The sequence below is a fragment of the Takifugu rubripes genome, chromosome 2, assembly GCF_901000725.2.
Source record: "Takifugu rubripes chromosome 2, fTakRub1.2, whole genome shotgun sequence".
Taxonomy (NCBI): domain Eukaryota; kingdom Metazoa; phylum Chordata; class Actinopteri; order Tetraodontiformes; family Tetraodontidae; genus Takifugu; species Takifugu rubripes.
In genome coordinates, this window is record NC_042286.1 from 13,869,325 (window position 1) to 13,887,583 (window position 18,259).

An 18,259-nucleotide genomic window follows, 5' to 3' on the forward strand; every position below is an offset into this window, starting at 1 on the left:
GGAGAGAGAATGGAGGGGAGGAGGAGAGAGGGAGGAGAGAGGAGAAGGGAGGGGGAGGAGGAGATGGGGGAGGAGGGAGGAGGGAGGGAAGGAGGAGAAGAGAGGGAGGGAGGAAGGAGGACGGAGGAGGAAGAGCGGGGGGAGGAGGAGAGAAGGACGGAGGGAGGGAGGAAGGACGGAGAGGGAGAGGGGAGGAAGGCATGGAGGACGATGGAGAGAGGGAGGGAGGGAGGAGGAGACAGAGAGGGGAGGAGGGAGGGAAGGAGAGAAGGAGGAGAGAGAGGGGGAGAGGGAGGAGGGAGGAGGGAGAGGAGAAGAGGAGGAGAGAGGCGGGGAGGGCAGGAAGGAGGAGAAGAGGAGGGGAGGGGAGAGGAGAGGAGGGAGGGAGGGAGGAGGAGAGAGGAGGGAGAGAAGAGGGAGGAGAGAGGAGGGCGAGAAGAGGGGAGGAGAGAGGACGGGAGGTAAGGAGGATAAGGAGGAGATCGAGAGGGGGAGGGGGAGAGGAGGGAAGGAGAGGGAGGGAGGGAGGGAGGAGGAGAGGGAGGAGGGGGGAGGAGAGGAGAGAGGGAGGGAGGACAGAGGAGGGAGGGAAGGAGGAGAAGAGAGGAGGGGAGGGAAACAGTGACAGCAAGAACTCTGAGTGTGTAGCTTTGGATGGGTGGGCCTTGGTGTGTGTGTGTGTGTGTGTGTGTTACTGTCACTTTCATTTTAGCTCGGAGCCCCAAAAGCTCTGAAATTATCGGTTTCCAACGATGTGATCGTTGGACCGCCAGCGCGACAAAGAGACGTTGAACAGCACAGCACAGCACCCAGACCAGGTCCAGGTCCAGGTCCAGGTCCAGACCAGGTCCAGGTGTTCACACTGGATCTGGACTCTTGGCCCTGTTATTTATTTATTTTTTTAAAATTTATTTTACAGTCTGTTTTTACGCTCACTTTAATTAGCTCCAGTTTTACCCGTATGCTAGTTGATTTAAAGCTGTTCAGCATGTCTAACTAGGTCTGTCTGAACCCCCCTAAACCCTTTGTAGTCCACTAACTAGGGTGCACTCAATGCATCCCATAATGCCCTGAGAAGGTGTGGAGAGCTGATGCTCCCTCAGCAAGCAATATATCCCCATGCTAACATTAGCGCCTCGGAGAAGGTGACCAAACTGGCCCAATCAGAACGGAACCGAAGGTCAGTGAGAGCTGGTCCTTGAGCAGGACTGAGGCAGAACATCTGGTCCAGCGGGTCAGAACCTGCCTCCTTTGGCGTAAGCGGCGTAAACTCCCCTCAGCTTGGGTCGGCTGGCCTGCAGCTCGGTGTCGATCTCGTCCTGGTAGTTGTAGATTTCGTCTGAAAGAGACGTGAACGTGGTTCGGGTCAAGAAGAAGAGAGAGGGCGTCCGGGTCTCGGCCCAAACAAACCTTCGTACCTTCAACGTCGCCGATCCGTTTCTTCAGCTCCGCCTCCAGCTGGACGTGAACACAAACGTTTGGAGTCAAACATCGACCAACATCAGCGTTCGCAGCGTCACCCCCCCGAAGATGTTCTAACCGTCTACCTGCTGGCATTTAATCTTCTGAAGGCCGCTTGTGAAGCAGGGGGGGTCACACTCCTGGTCCAGGTCCACCTTCATGAACTCCTCGATGGTCAGCTGACTGGTGGGCGTGTCTCCGAACTCCGTCAGTCTGAATGGGCACAAAGGCACCATGACACCTCTGGAGGTGGACCTCTGGAGGTGGACCTCTGGAGGTGGAGGTGGACCCCTGGAGGTGGAGGTGGACCTCCAGAGGGTGACCTCTGGCAGTGGACCTCTGGAGGTGGAGGTGGTGACCTCCGAAGGGTGACCTCCAGAGGTCCACCTCCACCTCTGGAGGTCACCCTCCGGAGGTCACCCTTCGGTGGTGACCTCCGGAGGGTGACCTGTGCAGGTGGACCTCCGGAGTGTGACCTCCGGAGGTGGTGACCTCCGGAGGTCACCCAGCGACACTCACCTCTTCTTCAGGGTCTGTTCACACACTTTGACCACGCTGACGATTTCTTTGGTGGTTCGGCGGAAGTCGTGCATGCGGGCGGCGACGAGGAGCGCTGGGAAGAGGAGGAAGCGGAGAGATTCCCTCAGTTCAGGAGGATCCACCAGGAGATCAGGCAAGTTATTACACCTATTAATGCTTTATTACACGTATTATAATACTACAACTATACAATAAAAGAATCAAAGATGAAGTGATTTCAGTCAAGTTTTCTGGATCTCAGCTCGTTCACATTCGAGGTGTGTAGACCAAGATCTCACACACACACACAGAGTTTTAAGAAGTAGCACTAATATTATGCAATGAGCTGCAGAGCTTGGAGGGAACAGTTATATAAGCGTCATTAGAGCAGCCTGTTTAAAGATAGATGCTCCTGCCTGTACGTGCGCACGCCTCAGTCTTTAGGTCTGAAGTGCAGCCTTTTAACTCCGCCGAGGACTTTCTCAAACATTTTACCGCCGTTACCTTAAAAGCTTCCCACTTTGTGGCCGCCGATGGTTCGTTTTTAACGGAATTAACTTTGTGCTGAAACGTCACCGGCGGCGCCACTGCTCACACACACACACACACACACACACACACACACACACACACACACACTTCTGCCAAATTTGCATCATATTTGTGAACAAACTTTCCAGCTTCCATCCGACTGCTCAATGATTTATGGTCGCCATCAATTATTCAGGCCTGCGCAGCGCAGGAACAGAGACGGGCTCAGACCGCCAACGTCAACACGCACGCGGGAGGCGGCGGCGAGTCGAGACACCTTCGCTGCGAAGGCGTTGGGGTTCGGGAGGAAGGGAGAACAGTCATCGACATGGAGCACAGATGGCAGGAGCGTGAGCTCAGGCAGGTGCCGACACGTCGGCCTCGCCCGCTCCTCGCCCCCGCCCCTTGCGCGCCCCTCGCTCCATCCCCTCGCCCCGCGGTCCTCCCCTCCCCTCGCCCCGCCCCTCGCCACGCTCCTCCCCTCGCCCCTCCCCTCGCCCCGCCCCGCTAACCAGTACAACCAGCAGGAGAGAGCTCACACCAGCCCCACAGCCTCAGGATCAACATTACATCAGCTCTGGCAGGAAGGGGTCAGGGGTCGTGACACACACGCACGTCCTGAAACACACCAGGTGGATTAAGAACCAGTAAATCCAGCACTGGTGGCCTCAGAACCCGTCAAGCCTCCTCCGTGGGTCAGATTACATCTAGCAGAACCTCAGCAGGAGCCGGGCCTTCATCACTCCCTCCAGGAGTCCCGTCCCTGCTCACGTGCTGCTCCTTCAGAACCACGTGCCAGATACCTTCTGATATCCACCTCTGGACTCATCCCACAGCTGGATGATGTTCAGATATTTTGGGGCAACAAACGTGCACGGCTGTTGCACGGGAGAATCGGTATCAGGAGGCCGTTTCTGGAATCCTCTGATGTTTTTAAACACGGATCCACTTTGAAAGGATATAAATTAAAAACAAGTGGAGAGAAAAGAAGCTCATGGTGGAGGTCAAAGACGATGGCGCCTTGATTAGCTCTTTACCACAATTTCCTCACTTTACGCTTCTTTTAATCGGGCGTGAATTTACTTAAAACCATTTTCCCCCAAACAGCAGCAGCAGCGATCATAGAATGTGTGATTAAAGCGTGTTTGAACATCGGCAGCTGCCTCTGAAATGTGCTTTTAGACGTGTTTGAGGACGTCAGGAAGCTGCGGAACCGATTCAGGGTTTAACCAGGAAACGGTTTCCAGCTGGCCACATTTCAGCGTCCTTGAACCGTTTACACACGTTTCCTCCTCTCATGGAGCGCCAACACAAAGGCCCGACCGTCCCCCTCCAGCAGACCCCGGGATCTCCACCTCTAAGCTAACGTTAGCCTAGTCAGCACACGAGGCCGCCGTGCTGATGAATAAATGAGTAAATACTAATATTTACCTGCCCCACAGAGCCCAGACGGCCGTCGTCCCGTGTGCATCCAGTCCCTCTTCATCCTCTGCACCAGCCGCATCGCCGTCATGGAAACCTCGTGGTTCTTCTCACCGAACTCGAGCAACTGAGCGAAACGGGGGATGTACAAGCAGGGATCTGTGGAGCAGAAACATCAGGTCCTGAGAAGCTTCGTAAAGACGGGCTGGGTGACCAAAGGCTTAGTTGCGTCCTCTGTTCGGTTAAACAGGAGTTTCAGGTCGATGTTTGGACAAAATGGACCACCTGCTCAATTTGTTTGGAGCCTCGGGAAGCTTTTAAACCAGAACATCTGTGTGTAAACTGGCAACTCACAAGCACCCCAGTAAAACCAGTCGCCTGCTGCTGGCGGCTAATTAGCTCCACTGGAGCCCAGGAGGATTAACATTTAAGTCAAATGCTCCTCGAGGAAGCTTCGCTCCTCCTTCAGCGTCTCCAGTTTGAAGGACACAACTGCCACAATCCCAAACACATCAACTCAATTTAAAACAAAAACACACCTAAATAGGCTCCTTCCTTTAATTACTGATGGTTCCAAATGAAGACGTTCTTTCAGATGTGCTTTTGCCATTTGATCTCAGAAATGAAGAGTTTTCCGGACGCGTTGTCTTCATGTTCGAAGGGGAAAATAACGGATAGTAAAGCTGGAAGCGACGCACAAAAACACGAGCATAAATTAAATGAGCATAAAATAGAAACACGCGTGTGGTCTACAGCAGGTTTGGTTTGTCGGGGAACCAAACTGCTGCTTTTGTTCCAGCAGATGCACATTTTGGGGCTTTTCTGCTGTGAAAAGGCTAAAAAGTTAAAGATTCTATGAGTAGAAGGGGAGGGAGTCCTGGTTCCACTGCAGCTGGGAGACAATAGTTTCAGGGAAATTAAAGCGGACTCAGAGATCTTTGAAGTGGCTTTGGTTAAAGAGCGGTCCAGTGGAAAGCTGGAAATAAGATCCAGGCTGATCCCTTCCCCCGCTGCACGCCGTGTAATGATACGTGTGCAGAGCTCGCCATCGCTGCCGAGCTGACAGGCCGACTGCAGCAGCGCTCCAGAGAGGAGACAGAAGAACCAGTCTCATTTAAGCATAGCGGTGCGCTAAAGGTCTTCATATTGTAATTTATTACGTTATTCCCTGTCCTGTTGAAATAAAGTGAATAAGAAACATGTTCGCCGTGTAAAAGCCTTATTTTGTACCACAACTTTGGCAGGTTTAGCTTCTGTGCCAGTGGTAATGACAGCATCCGACTGTGCCAGATGTTAATCAGCAGAGGCAGAAATTAGTTAGCATCTGCCACAACTAGCCAAGAATGGCAGCCGTTAGCCAACGGTGCCAGATTGTAATGCGTGGCAGCAGAAGTTGGGAAACTCGGGCAGACGTCAACAAGCAGTGGCAGAGATGAGCTTAATGTGGCTATATTTTCTGTTATTTTGCAGGGCAATTATTAAAGCAGGGAAGACAACTAGTTATGGCAGATGTTAATGATGCTTGAGCTAGAATAGCTAGTTCTGTCAGACTTAATCTTTCACAGGCATTACCCCCCACCCCCGGGCTGTAACATGGCGGATGCTTGTATCTGAGGGTTCCCGGGGGTAATGCCTCATGTTTGGGATCATTCCGATCGTCTTACTGCTCCGCGCTGGAGGGTTGAAGTCGTCTTTTTAATTTTATTTTTATCCCAGCAGTCTGAACAGCGGCCGGGGGCGGAGCTTCGGGCCCCGTGACGCACTCCGAGGAGCTGCGGGGGCGTGGCTCCGGCGCCTCTGACGCAACGACCCTCGGCGAATCTGATTGGTCCACACTGAGCTCGAGGCGTGCGAGATCACGAAGAAGAAAAACAGGCAGGGAAAAAAAAGCGAAGCAGGTCATAAAACTCCCGTCAAATCGGCGCTCGACTTCGGACGTTATCGGCGGCTCCGCGGTGTCAGCAGCGGCTCCGGTGGGTCGAGTGTCGCGGTGAGGAAAACGGGAGGATATTGGGAGGATTACCGCGCAGGCGGGGGGGGGGCTAAACACGGAGAAAGGAGTTGGTTCCCAGCCGCGACTCTCCGGATTACTGAGAAAGGGAAAACAACCGGACGTTTCCCCGTCCGGAAAGGATGAGGTGACCGCCAGGAAAGCGAGAAAAAGTGTCCAAGTTGGCACCGGAGGGGGGACTCCACCGGGCCCGGACGGGCGTCTCGATGCTCTCGCGTCAACTTCGCCGTCGACGCGGTGTTAAATTTGTTTTTTAGGAGGCGAATTTGTCCCCGAGTCCGCCGCTAAGTCAGCGGGTACCAGCGCAGAGGAGCTCGGGGGGGGGTTCGCTTGTGCCGATGCCCACGGCGGACTGCAGGTTCCTGCACCATGGCCGGATCATGAGGTGTCTGACTTATCTGCTGCTACTCCCGGAAACCCTGAAAAAGTCCAGGAAGGTCGGCAGGCTGCCGCTGTGCTATGAGCTCCTGGCTCTGTCCCTGACGAGCAAGAAGAAGCAGAAGATGGCTGCGGAGCTGTACCCCGCCGCCAACGCCAACAACAGCAACCTGTCCAGCGGCACCACGGTGGCCGACACCGACAAGACCGAGGAGGTGCCGCTGGAGCCGGCGGGGGGCGGCGGCGGCGGGGCGGCGACCACCCCGACCACCCAGCAGAACATCACCAACAACAACGTGGAGCCGCGGAGCTGGCAGTGCAGCCACCCCACGCTGAGAGAGAGGTACCACCGGCCGAGGGAGGGGTCGAGATCTGGGGGGGGGGGGGGGGGTCGCTGTCATTAAAGTTGCTTTAGGACGGGTCATTTTAGTTTTCATCCCCGAATCCTTCTCTGCCTCCAGGAACGCCTTGATGTTCAACAATGAGCTGATGGCTGATGTCCACTTCATTGTCGGCCCCCCCGGGGGGTCACAGAGGGTCCCCGCACACAAGGTAACGACAAATCCTTTGGTTGTGGGGGGGGGGGGCTGAAGTTCCAAAGGCATGCTCCCGTCTGCCAGCTAGACGGTGGCGAGATATTCTGGTTGTTCTGACGCATCTCCCCCCCCCCCCCCCCCCACAGTACGTGCTGGCCGTGGGAAGCTCCGTCTTCTGTGCCATGTTCTACAGCGATCTGGCGGAGGAGGAGTCGGAGATTCATATCCCAGATGTGGAACCCGCTGCTTTTCTAATCCTGCTGAAGTAAGCCACCCTCCGTCCCTCCCCGTCGGCCAGGAGGGGCGATGACAAGTGCAGCTAGTGTCACTTCACAGCGCGTTATTCCCGATCCGGAGCCGAGCGCGGGCCAACACCGGAACGCCGGCGGTGCCAGAGGACAGCGGACGCTCCGTAATTGCCGCTTGTCCCGCTGCTCCGTCCAAATAGAGACGTTTTTCTTCCTTTTATCCCCGACTGCTCTCCTTCAGCCTGGGGCACCTTCGGGTTTTGCTTCATGTTAGCTCCAGCGTGCGCAGGTGTGCGCCCTCTAAAACCACGCCCCCTCTCTCCACAGGTACATGTACAGCGATGAGATCGACCTGGAGGCGGACACGGTGCTGGCCACCCTGTACGCCGCCAAGAAGTACATCGTTCCGGCGCTGGCCAAGGCCTGCGTCACCTTCCTGGAGACCAGCCTGGAGGCCAAGAACGCCTGCGTGCTGCTGTCCCAGAGCCGCCTGTTCGAGGAGCCGGACCTGACCCAGCGCTGCTGGGAGGTGATCGACGCCCAGGCCGAGCTGTCGCTCCGCTCCGAGGGCTTCGGCGAGATCGACCTGCAGACGCTGGAGATCATCCTGCGCCGGGAGACGCTCAACACCAAGGAGGAGGTGGTGTTCCAGGCGGTGATGGACTGGGCCGCCGCCGAGTGCAAGCGCCAGGGCTTGGCGCCGACCACCTGCAACCGGAGGGACGTCCTCGGCAAGGCCCTGTTCCTGGTGCGCATCCCGACCATGAGCCTGGACGAGTTCGCCAACGGGGCGGCGCAGTGCGACATCCTGACGCTGGAGGAGACGCACAGCATGTTCCTGTGGTACACCGCCGCCAACAAGCCCAAACTGGACTTCCCCTTGACCCCCAGGAAGGGGCTGGCGCCCCAGAGGTGCCATCGCTTCCAGTCCTCGGCCTACCGGAGCAACCAGTGGCGCTACCGCGGACGGTGCGACAGCATCCAGTTCGCCGTGGACAAGCGGGTCTTCATCGCCGGCCTGGGGCTGTACGGCTCGAGCGGCGGCAAGGCCGAGTACAGCGTGAAGATGGAGCTGAAGCGGCAGGGGGCGCCGCTGGCGCTGGCCCTGACCACGTTCGTGTCGGACGGGTCCAGCAGCACGTTCCCGGTGTGGTTCGAACATCCCGTCCAGGTGGAGCAGGACGCCTTCTACACGGTCAGCGTGGTGCTGGACGGGAACGAGCTCAGCTACTTCGGCCAGGAGGGCATGACGGAGGTGCAGTGCGGGAAGGTGACGTTTCAGTTCCAGTGCTCCTCGGACAGCACCAACGGGACCGGGGTGCAGGGGGGGCAGATCCCCGAGCTGGTCTTCTATGCATGAGCCGCTCCGGACTGCTGGGGGGGGGACACGGGGCTCCCCAAGATCCCGGGGGTCCCGCTCAGCCCCCACAGCGATGTAGCATTCAAGACTCCGTCGACGTCACCCTGGAAAAATCCTCCAAGAGACTATTTTGAAAGCCAAGGAGCTGCTGTTTTATTTAATTTAACGTTATTTTTTTTCTTATTTAAATACTGGGCGAACTTTATTTTTGCTTTGATGCCTGTGATCAAAGGCCGCGGCTGCTGCACAAACAAGGTCGGTTCCACCGTTGGCGGTCGTGTAGCCGAGCGGAGCGTTGCGACTGGAATAAGTAGAGACTGCTGCCGCCCGTAATTTCAGCTCTAAACACGACGTCGGGAAGATTCTTCACGGAACAAACGGCGGAAAACTCATCAAAATCTGTTGTTCTGCACCTGAAACACACGTTTTCTTCTGTAACCGACCTGTTCACAGCTGGACGCCGTCACGTCGGAGTGACCAGATGTTCTGTACTAGATTTATTATACGTAAACATAAAGGATCTAATGTGATCGACGCCGTCACGTCCTTCTGGGGCATCGGGCGGGCGGCAGCGCCCCCTGTGTGCAGCTCTGGGAACTGCACCGATTTAGGTCGAGGAAGCTTTTGTGTAACTTTCATGTGAATATTTCGAGTTTCTTTTCCTCAGCTGATTGTAAATTCACTCAATTTCCAGAACTTTTACCATCAGATTCGAGGATATTCTGACAAACCTGAAGTAGCTGCAGACACATGGAATAAAGACTCCTCAGGAATAACGAGCCGTTTGTTACGCTACCGTAAACATAATATCCAGATAAAACCACCCGTTCATCCCAGAGTGGACCCTCTCCGGTGTGGGTTCCTTATTCCTGCTCTGGGTCGGGGATCTAACCAGCCTGCAGATTCTGCTGCAGTTCTGAACCTTCGTGCACGTTCCAACCCGGAGTGGCGCTGTGGGTGCAGGTGAGTGCGTACCTATGGCTGGAGCGTTGATGCACAGTTCTCTGGACAACGTGAGGAAGGTTCTGCCCAGAACGTAGACGTTCACCTGCGGAGAAAAGGGTCGACAGAGGTAAAGAACAGGGGCGGAACCACCTGCTGGCGGGAGGAATTCCATCTGGTTCTGAGCCCAGAACAATTCAACACTGGGCTCAGGGTCTTTGTCTCAACTCCGAGGTTACTGGAGGAACTTTGGGAACTTTTTGATTTCCTGCTGCAGCCAGCGGGGGAGGTTCTGGGTTCTACTCAGGGTTCTGCTCCTTTATCTGGCTCCTTTCAGCCGTTGCTGCATCACTGATGGAGGAGTCGGGGCCCGAGAAGCAGCGGAAACTGGGCCGATTAAACACCCAGTGTTCGTCCAGGGGTTCGCGTCCCTGACTGGGATTAGCCCTGATCCGGTTCTGACTGGAACGGGATCTGATGAGTCGGGTCTTTGTCAGAGAGGAGGGGGGCGAGCACGTCAGCGGGGTTATCGTGCTGGGACCTCCCATCACAGATGTGTCATTGTGTGTCACACACACACACACACACACACACACACACACACACACACACACACACACACCTCCAGAAGGTTGAGCCCCCCCCCATCTGAGAGGCTGCTGAATAACAGCAGCTGTTCCTTCATCACTCGCACCATCATCATCCTCATCACAGCGCCGAGGTTTGAGAGAGCTGCAGGAACGGGTCGTGAACTTGGGTCAGAAGGGGGGGGGGGGGGCTGCACTATTTCTGGGTTCTGGATTCCAGCAGGAAAAGGGGAGGGGGCAGGAATGTGGCCCCCGCCAGAGCCAAATGACTACAACAACAAGATCAAGGCGGGGAAGAAATCTCCCAAAATCCACTTTACAACCACCACATCCGGGTTCATCTCGTCACGTCTGAGGAGCAGCAGAACTTCCCCGTCGGGCCCGGCGCCGTCACCACGGGTCGCATCATCACAGCCGCGGAGGAAACGAGCTCGTCTCCGCTGAAGCGGCGAGGGAAACCTTCCGGGTCAAAGGTCAACTCAAAATATCCCACCATCAGAACCTCGTCGGCGAGGCAACAAGGTGCCATCAAATCTCCCTGAAACGACGTTTCAGATGAAGGGTTGAAAACATCCGCGTGTCTAGAGGGTTATAAAGGGTTTATAAACGCCCCATCAGCTTCAGGACGACCCCCCCCCAACCCCACCCCCCCGAACCAAACATTCCAACGTTCTACATCATCTTCTGTGACACGAGATTGAAGTTTTACACTCTTAAAATCGGGGGTCCACAATCGGGGGTCACATAAAGCACTGTGGGTTTGGATGCCCCCCCCCCCGACAGATGGAGGCGGGGGGGAACCCACCTGTTGTTGAGCCATTCTGACCATGTGACCCTTGCAGCTGATTTACAGCCCATATTGATCCATCAATAATCTGCAGCTCATTCATCCAAACAATCCGTCTCCACCCAGCAGCGGCGGCGCAATGACCCCCCCCCCCCCCCCCACGGACCCTCCCTGCCTCACACTGGGGAGTGGACAGGGTGGGGGGAGGTCCACGAGACAGCTGGGTGCGTAAAAATAACCCCCAGACCAGCTGTGACTCAGCAACCCCCCCCCCCCCACGGCTGGTCCTGAACGCCACACCCCAGCTCAACGCGCTCCTCCATCAACTGGTGCACAAATTCCATAAATAACCGGGCGCACGACGGGAAAAATGAGCCTCTGCTGAATTTCAGAACTTTAAAAGATTAATTGGGATTCCTCTGGAAGGTTTCCAGGCGGAGCTGCTGCTCCGATCATTAAAGTAAATCCAATAAAGACGGAGTCTGTCATCATCGTCCAATTAGACCAATTAGGATGAGCGGCGCCGCCGAGCAAGGTCGCCCGACAGGGTGTCGAGAGAAAGTTGTCTTCACGATGGAGGGTTTTAAAGTCCACATCCACCACGACGCTAACCGGCGCTACTAGCGTGTTCCTCTTGTAATACCACGTGTCGCCTCAAGAGGCAACAGTGAGCAGCTGTAACCCACCTGGACCGAACCCTAACGTCATTGCTGGGGGGGGGAATTCTGCGTTTCTACGGCAACACTCAGACGCTGGGACGAACACTTCGGGCATTTTTAACACGGAGGGAGTGAAAGCGTGACCCACCTGTAGGACGTCGCTCAGGTCCAGCAACATGTCTGGAAACAGCAGTTAAGGCCACGAAACATCGCAGGTCGGACCCTCGCTGGTCGCTATGGTGATGCCCACGCCTGCCTCCAAGGTGAGCCGCTCTGTTCACCGGGTCAGACAGCATCTGGACGGAGGATCAGATCCGTCCTCACGTGTCCTCACAGCAGGGGGTGGAAACATTCAACACTTCCCAGCTCTGCTCAGGAACAACAGCAGGATCCTCCATCAGCTCCCACAGATGTTCAACAGGGCAGAAACAAGAGAGGGGGGGGGGAGGGGGGGGAGGGGGGGCAGAGCAGAGGGAGGGAGGGAGGGGGGAGGGGGGAAGGAGGGTAGAGAGGGAGGAGGAAGGAAGGAGGGAGGGAGGGTAGATAGAGAGGGGAGGGAAGGGAGGGAGGGAGGGGAGGGTGGAGGGGGGGAGGAAGGAGGGAGGGAGGGATGGTAGAGGTAGAGAGAGAGGGAGGAGGGAGGGTAGAGAGGAGGAGGAGGGTAGTAGAGAAGGAGGGAGGGAGGGTAGAGAGGGAGGGAGGGTGAGAGAGGGAGGAAGGGAGGGAGAGAGGGAGAGAGGAAGGAAGGGAGGGAGGTAGGGAGAGAGGAAGGGAGGGAGGGAGGGAGGGTAGAGGGGGGAGGAAGGAGGAGGGAGGGAGGGAGGGTAGAGAGGGAGGAAGGGAGGTAGAGAGGGAGGGAGGGAGGGTAGAGAGGGAGGGAGGGTTAGAGAGGGGGGAAGGGAGGGACACACACTTCTCTTTGTGTGACAGGAAGTTCCTCAGAGGTGAAAGCAAGCAACAACCTCGATGATGATGATGATGATGATGAAGGTCGTCAATGACCCCTAAACAGCCGATTGTGAGACCGAGCGTCTCAAAAGTTTAATAAAGGCAGCAGAGCAGCAAGGATACGCGGCGTCCCCTCGGTGCGACACACCATGTAGATGCAGGCGGCGGCCACGTGCGCGCACCTGTGGCCCCGCGTCAGGTGCTTGGCCAGCGCCATCTTGTAGAAGTTGAAGGCCGTGTCCAGACAGTGTCTGTTCATCTGCAGCTGGAGGCCCAGAGTGTTGATGTTGTTCTTGGCTGCGCACACACACACACACACACACACACACACACAGAGACACACACACACACACACACACACACACACAGAGACACACACACACACACACACACAGAGACACACACACACACACACACACACACACAGAGACACACACACAGAGACACACACACACAGAGACACACACACACCACACACACCCTTTTAACACGTACACCTGGGCAACAGTTAAACTTGCTTCGTTCTTCCTCACATCATCTTTGGTGGACCTGACCTTGGGTGGGCGTGGCCAACAGCACAGTGGGCGTGGTCAAAATTAAAACCTCTTAAAGACAACTTCCTGTCATGAAACACAGATGACGCAAGGCAGCAAAGTAGCCCCTCCCCTTCACCCTGTAACGGTTTCGACGCCATCGTGTAGCCATGACGACGTCATTATGGTCTGTAACCATTACACTTCTTTTACGTCATTAGGGGTCCTCACAAGAATAGACACGTTTTACATGCGGACTCTGACTCAACAAGGTAACCAAGAGTTTCCACACACACACACACACACACACACACACACACACACACGCACACAGTTGCTCATTGATCATCGGAACGATGACACTTTAAGGACAACGTGAACCAGGACGTCCCACGTGACGGACGCTCCCAACTTCCTGCCGTGCACACCTGAACACGTGACCCTGCTGTGACCGTGACGGACGGCAGCTGCCGCCGCCCTCGTTCGTACCGAAGTAGGACAGACGCGGCGCTGCGGACGCCCTTCACCTGCCTCCGGCGCCACAGGAAAGGCGACCACGGACACGGTTCCAACAGAATCTGGGACGTCCACAAATGTCTCTGGAGCTTCTCTAAAGCTCAGAGAAACCGACGGCAACGAGACGACCTCTGACCCCAGATCAGGTTCGACAGCTGTGGCTCCAGATAGAGGTGAATCACCGGCTCAGCCTTGGTGATTCACCTCTATCCTCCCCAGAGCGACAGTAAAACCCCCGTCATCACGCCCACGCCGCGGCGCCCCCTGGAGGGCTGCCGGATGGAGGCGGGGCGATGGAGGCGGGGCTACGCCTCACTGGCATGAGTCAGTGTGTGGTCAGACGGGGGCGATGGCCGCCAGGGAAAGTCTCTGCGTGGAGACGAAAGAAGAACATCAAAGAGAAGAAAAATCCGAGGAGACGGCAAAGATTCACCTCAGGAATGTCGCCACGGCAACATACAGTATATTTAAACAATTACCCCAGTGAAATGATCGCCGCCACAGGGCGCTACGTCACTTCACCAGGACACACACACACACAAAGCTGGAACACCCCCGGCAGAGCAGACGCCAGTCGTCGTGGTAACCAGCTGCTGGTTTGCTGGTTGCTCAGACCAAACCCGTCAGTTCGCTTCCTTGCTGCCACTTTTCGTTCCGTTTGAACCAGCAGAGTCAGATTTTTGCTCAGTGGTGATTTTAAGAGCTTTTAAACTGTGATGTTTACGCTGCAGTTCCGCTTCCCAACAGCAGGGGGCAGTGTGACAAAAAATAGGGAAAAAAAGACCTTTCAGCCAATAAATGCGATTTGCTGTTTGATCTTTAGCATCCTCGACTGCTTTGATCGGCCCCGACATCAAAAACAGACGTTCTAATCCTGAGTTCTGTTGGCCGGGACGGTGGCGGCGGGCGGGGTAATAACGGCCCTCTGATCACAACGTGATAAAACAGGTCGGCGCAAACATGAAAAACAGCCGCGAAGCCTTTAATTACTCGTCTGTCAGGTGAGGTTTGAGTACAGACGCGTTCCCAGGTGGGGATTTGACGAGCGCCCTTGACAAGATTAAAGTGAGTGAAGAGAAAAACACCCGAAGAGTCACACCAACATCCTCCTCTTCCTCATCCTCCTCTTCCTCATCTCTAACCTGCAGTTTAAACCGCGCCCCCTGCTGGTCACTCACCTCTGGCCAGCGTCTGAGCCCTGGACTCCCTCCCCATGCCGCCCAGGTGAGAATCACCGAACGTCATGAGAGCGCCCCCTCCTGGAGAGAGGCAGAACAGTTTCATAGATGAGTAGTTGCCCTCGTCGTGTCTTGATGATTGTCAGGATTTAATATTAAAATGTAAATATCTGCACGGTTGAATAGTCGTTTAAATTCTATAAAAAATATACCCAGAAAGTGTAGTTTGGACATTTAATTCTAAATAATAAATCTATTATTGTTGACCTCTAAAAGACATGAACAGAAACATTCATTATCATTTACAATATTTGCTTTTATTTCATTTATTTGGTTAAATTATATGGTTTTGTCTACTTTTTTGTCCAAATACAAAACAGGTTATGACATTATTTTAATACTTCTGTATTTCTTGAGGGGGGGAAACTGATGAGCATAAAACAAATTAAAACACGATCAATACTCGATTAAGCCTGACGACACACTCAAATCTTGTGCAACTGCGCCATCTAGCGGACACCTGTGGGAACTACACCTGGAATCCTGCAGCGTGGGGGTCAAAGGTCAGGAGATGAACATAAACGACAGACTCACCCTCCTGGTGAGTCTCAGGTTTACACTCTTAAAATAACATTTGCTCAGATTACAGGATAAACAGGTTTTGTTTTTGAAATCTTTTGAGCTCGTTTTATGAACAACCAATGTAAGAAATTAGGTGTGTCAGGCAGCGCGTGAAAGGTCAAGGTCAGCTTTAAGACGTATTCCAAGTTGACAAATTCAATTCAAATCAATTAATAGATCAATAAAGGTCACGAAAGACATCAGGCTCAGCTGATTGCTCTGAAAGTTTCAACTTGTCCACATAAAATTGAATCATTTAAAATGTACAAAACAGTAAAATGCTGGAAAACCGAAGAAAATGATGGCAGTTTCATTGGTCAATAAAGTTTTGTTGACCTGCACAAAGACCCAAACAACATTTAAAAAACAAAAAAAAAGAAAGGTTTTTAAGCACCTTCAGCGGATACGAAGCGTCCGACGGCGTGCGACCCTCCGCCTCCCGTCTCCACAAACTCCACCTCGGACACGATGACGTTGTCCTCCAGGACGGAGCCGCAGCCCATGCAGACGGCATCGCCGCGGGCGTGGTCCACATCGATGTCCGTGCAGCCGCAGTTCTTACACACGCCGGGGCTCATGGCGCCGCCTCAAAGCCTGATGGGAAATAACGGCGTGAGCTCCTCCTGGTGACACTCTTCAACCTGCTTCAGTGGCGATAACGACCACGTTTTCATTCATTCAACGTTGACGTAAAAGTTGCTCCGAACCGGAGGATGAAATGAGATGCTGGAGGTCAAAGGTCAAACAACAAAATTCCAGCCCTGACAAAACTTCTTTAGACCTTTTGGACCGACTTCAGTCGTTCCCAAGGGTTTATTGAGAGGTTTTAATGTCCTCCTGTCTTCAAAAGTCAATTATTTACACTCAAGTTGTACTTTTACATGAAAAATAACACCAATTAATTTATTATTGCAAATGTTCAGGAAGTTAATTTAGCAGAGTTTTTTTTTTTCCTCAAATGAGATCATCTAAGAGTTATTTCATTATATGTGATTGTGTTTAAGGTGCTTTTAACAACACATCAATAACCGCTCTTCTGCAGAATAAATAGAAATAAAAGACATTTGAAAAACCTCCCAATGCTGTGAAACAAGAAACACTCGAGTACGTGACGGCCTGCACTAAAGTACCCGAGTATCCGCACTAAAGTACCCGAGTATCCCGCACTAAAGTACCCGAGTTACCCGCACTAAAGTACCCGAGTACCCGCACTAAAGTACCCGAGTACCCGCACTAAAGTACCCGAGTACCCGCACTAAAGTACCCGAGTATCCGCACTAAAGTACCCGAGTACCCCCACTAAAGTACCCGAGTATCCCGCACTAAAGTACCCGAGTATCCGCCAGCTGACTGGAGTTCCGAGGCTGCTAACGTGGCACAGGCTACCTAGCACCGGCGGCTAACCGCGTCTTCACGGCGAATGAAGCTCAATCAACACGCTGCAAACGGCGAACGTGCAAATCCAACCGGCCTCCACAGTTTCGTCCTTTTTCTCGCTCGGATTTCTCGGGTGTTAAATGAGGTTTATTGAGGCGGAGCCGCGCTCACATGGAGCTGCTGACAGCTAACGATGCTAGCAGCCCCTCTCATCTGGACTCAGTCACGCGCTGCTGCCTGCTCTTTAACGCACACGTGCAAAGTCAAGCGCGTGCGGCTCATACCTTCACACCTGTGTCCCAACAGTCCGGTTCGCAGCTCCTCCCGCGCCGTCCCGCCGATTGTTGCGGTTTAAAAGACAGAAAAACTCCTTTTTCTGGCGTCTGAGGTTCCGTCCAGGGTCCAGGCAGCGGAGGTTCGGGGCGCTGACGCCGCAGAAAAACGACGCGATCGGCCGGTCACAACGTTGCGTTTATCCCCGCAAAACCTGAACACAACACGCACCCACATGTGCTCCAGCACACACGGACGATACCAAGTGAGAGCGGGGGGGACGCCCCGCACAACGAGCGGCTCGTTTAAATCTCTCCTGTAAACATTATGGGATGTCTAAATAAATGCCAGTAAAACTGTGATGTTTAAATGTTCTAAACTTAGCTGTGCTTCAAAACTATTAGGATTTAACTGTGAATAATAAATGCGTTTCACCCCCTGATTTGAGAGGTTTCTATCAGTGATTTTTTAATTAGACGTTTAATTCAATTGATCAATTAACCAATCAATCTTTATTTATATAGCGTCTGTTACAATCCAAATAGTTTCTAGGTGCTTTACAGAATTCAGGGCCTGACCCCCAACAAGCAACAGTGGAAATATAGGAAATATATAATAGAAGATAGAACGAAGATTAGTTGGTGTTAGTCGAATTAATCAGGTGAAATTAAAGTTAAAACTTCCATTTTTTTAATGTCTTGACCATTCAGACAGCAACGAATATGTTGAGACACTTGTAGGAGGGGAAATTTAACTTTTTACATTAAATTAATAAAGCATTCGTGACAATTGCCCAGCCCTTCTGGCTCCACCGTATAAACATGAATGTTTTATTAAATAAATGATTCTATTAGGAAAAAATAAAACATAACCTTTAAATATAATTCTCTAGGTTTCTTCATTTGCTACAAAACTGCCTCCGCACAATGCTAATATGTGTTTAAACGTCCAGAGATGGATCATGGATACAGGTGATACTCAGATTCAGTAACAGGTAACAAATGAATTTACCTGTTGACAGCAAAGCTTCCGCTGACGTCAGTAGCCGGAAATGTTCACCCCAAAACGTTGTTTTTGTATCTTTTAACTAATTAAGTGCGTCTTTACATACTTTACATTCCAGATATACGAATGTGGGATATACTTACATGAATATATATACATTAAAAAAAGCAAAGTGAATGAATAATTGTCAGCAGCTAAAGAACTACATTTCCCATGAGCCACTGCTGCGCAACTCCAGAGTGACAGCGTCTTTTTCCCTCTCCATGTTTCTTTTGTAACATTCTTTTGTCATTATTTAACATGCACGTTATTACAACATCGATTTAAAGACTTCTAAAATCGGTGTTTGACTTTTCCAATTATTTAT

At 53.1% G+C, this 18,259-nt stretch overlaps 2 protein-coding genes across 6 annotated transcripts in view; one reads left to right on the forward strand and one right to left on the reverse strand.

The window, feature by feature from the left end:
- The window catches only part of LOC101067672 (transcription factor IIIB 90 kDa subunit-like), a 35,356-nt gene extending 18,178 nt beyond the window's left edge, over positions 1-17,178 (reverse strand). For 2 of the 4 annotated variants that reach the window (XM_029828266.1, XM_029828246.1), the window contains exons 1-11: positions 16,899-17,178; positions 15,632-15,831; positions 14,617-14,697; positions 12,513-12,686; positions 11,590-11,621; positions 9,442-9,514; positions 3,943-4,092; positions 1,981-2,074; positions 1,548-1,674; positions 1,419-1,458; positions 1,247-1,339 (exon numbers count right to left, since the gene is read on the reverse strand). In XM_029828266.1, the coding sequence (XP_029684126.1) occupies positions 1,247-1,339; positions 1,419-1,458; positions 1,548-1,674; positions 1,981-2,074; positions 3,943-4,092; positions 9,442-9,514; positions 11,590-11,621; positions 12,513-12,686; positions 14,617-14,697; positions 15,632-15,815 (1,048 nt within the window). In that variant the 5' untranslated portion in view covers positions 15,816-15,831; positions 16,899-17,178. Of the gene's footprint in view, positions 1-1,246; positions 1,340-1,418; positions 1,459-1,547; positions 1,675-1,980; positions 2,075-3,942; positions 4,093-9,441; positions 9,515-11,589; positions 11,622-12,512; positions 12,687-14,616; positions 14,698-15,631; positions 15,832-16,568; positions 16,752-16,898 lie in introns of those variants that run through there. The other 2 variants (XM_029828259.1, XM_029828253.1) reach the window with 2 other exon arrangements.
- LOC105419062 (BTB/POZ domain-containing protein 6-B-like) lies at positions 5,808-9,242 on the forward strand. Of its 2 annotated transcripts, XR_003886296.1 has the most exons (5): positions 5,808-6,665; positions 6,784-6,874; positions 7,005-7,123; positions 7,434-9,077; positions 9,161-9,242. XR_003886296.1 is itself a non-coding variant. In XM_011620418.2 (4 exons), the coding sequence occupies exons 1-4, from the start codon at positions 6,283-6,285 to the stop codon at positions 8,464-8,466; spliced, it is 1,626 nt and encodes a 541-aa protein (XP_011618720.2). In that variant the 5' UTR covers positions 5,808-6,282; the 3' UTR covers positions 8,467-9,242. The 2 variants fall into 2 exon arrangements, 1 of the variants encoding a protein (XP_011618720.2); XM_011620418.2 differs by having other exon boundaries at positions 7,434-9,242.
- Positions 17,179-18,259: the final 1,081 nt, after the last annotated feature.

Coding starts and splice junctions, on each gene's coding strand:
- LOC105419062 (XM_011620418.2), top strand. CDS start 6,283: ATGCCCACGGCGGACTGCAGGTTCCTGCACCATGGCCGGATCATGAGG. Junction 6,666..6,783: donor CACCCCACGCTGAGAGAGAG/GTACCACCGGCC, acceptor CTCTGCCTCCAG/GAACGCCTTGATGTTCAACA. Junction 6,875..7,004: donor AGAGGGTCCCCGCACACAAG/GTAACGACAAAT, acceptor CCCCCCCCACAG/TACGTGCTGGCCGTGGGAAG.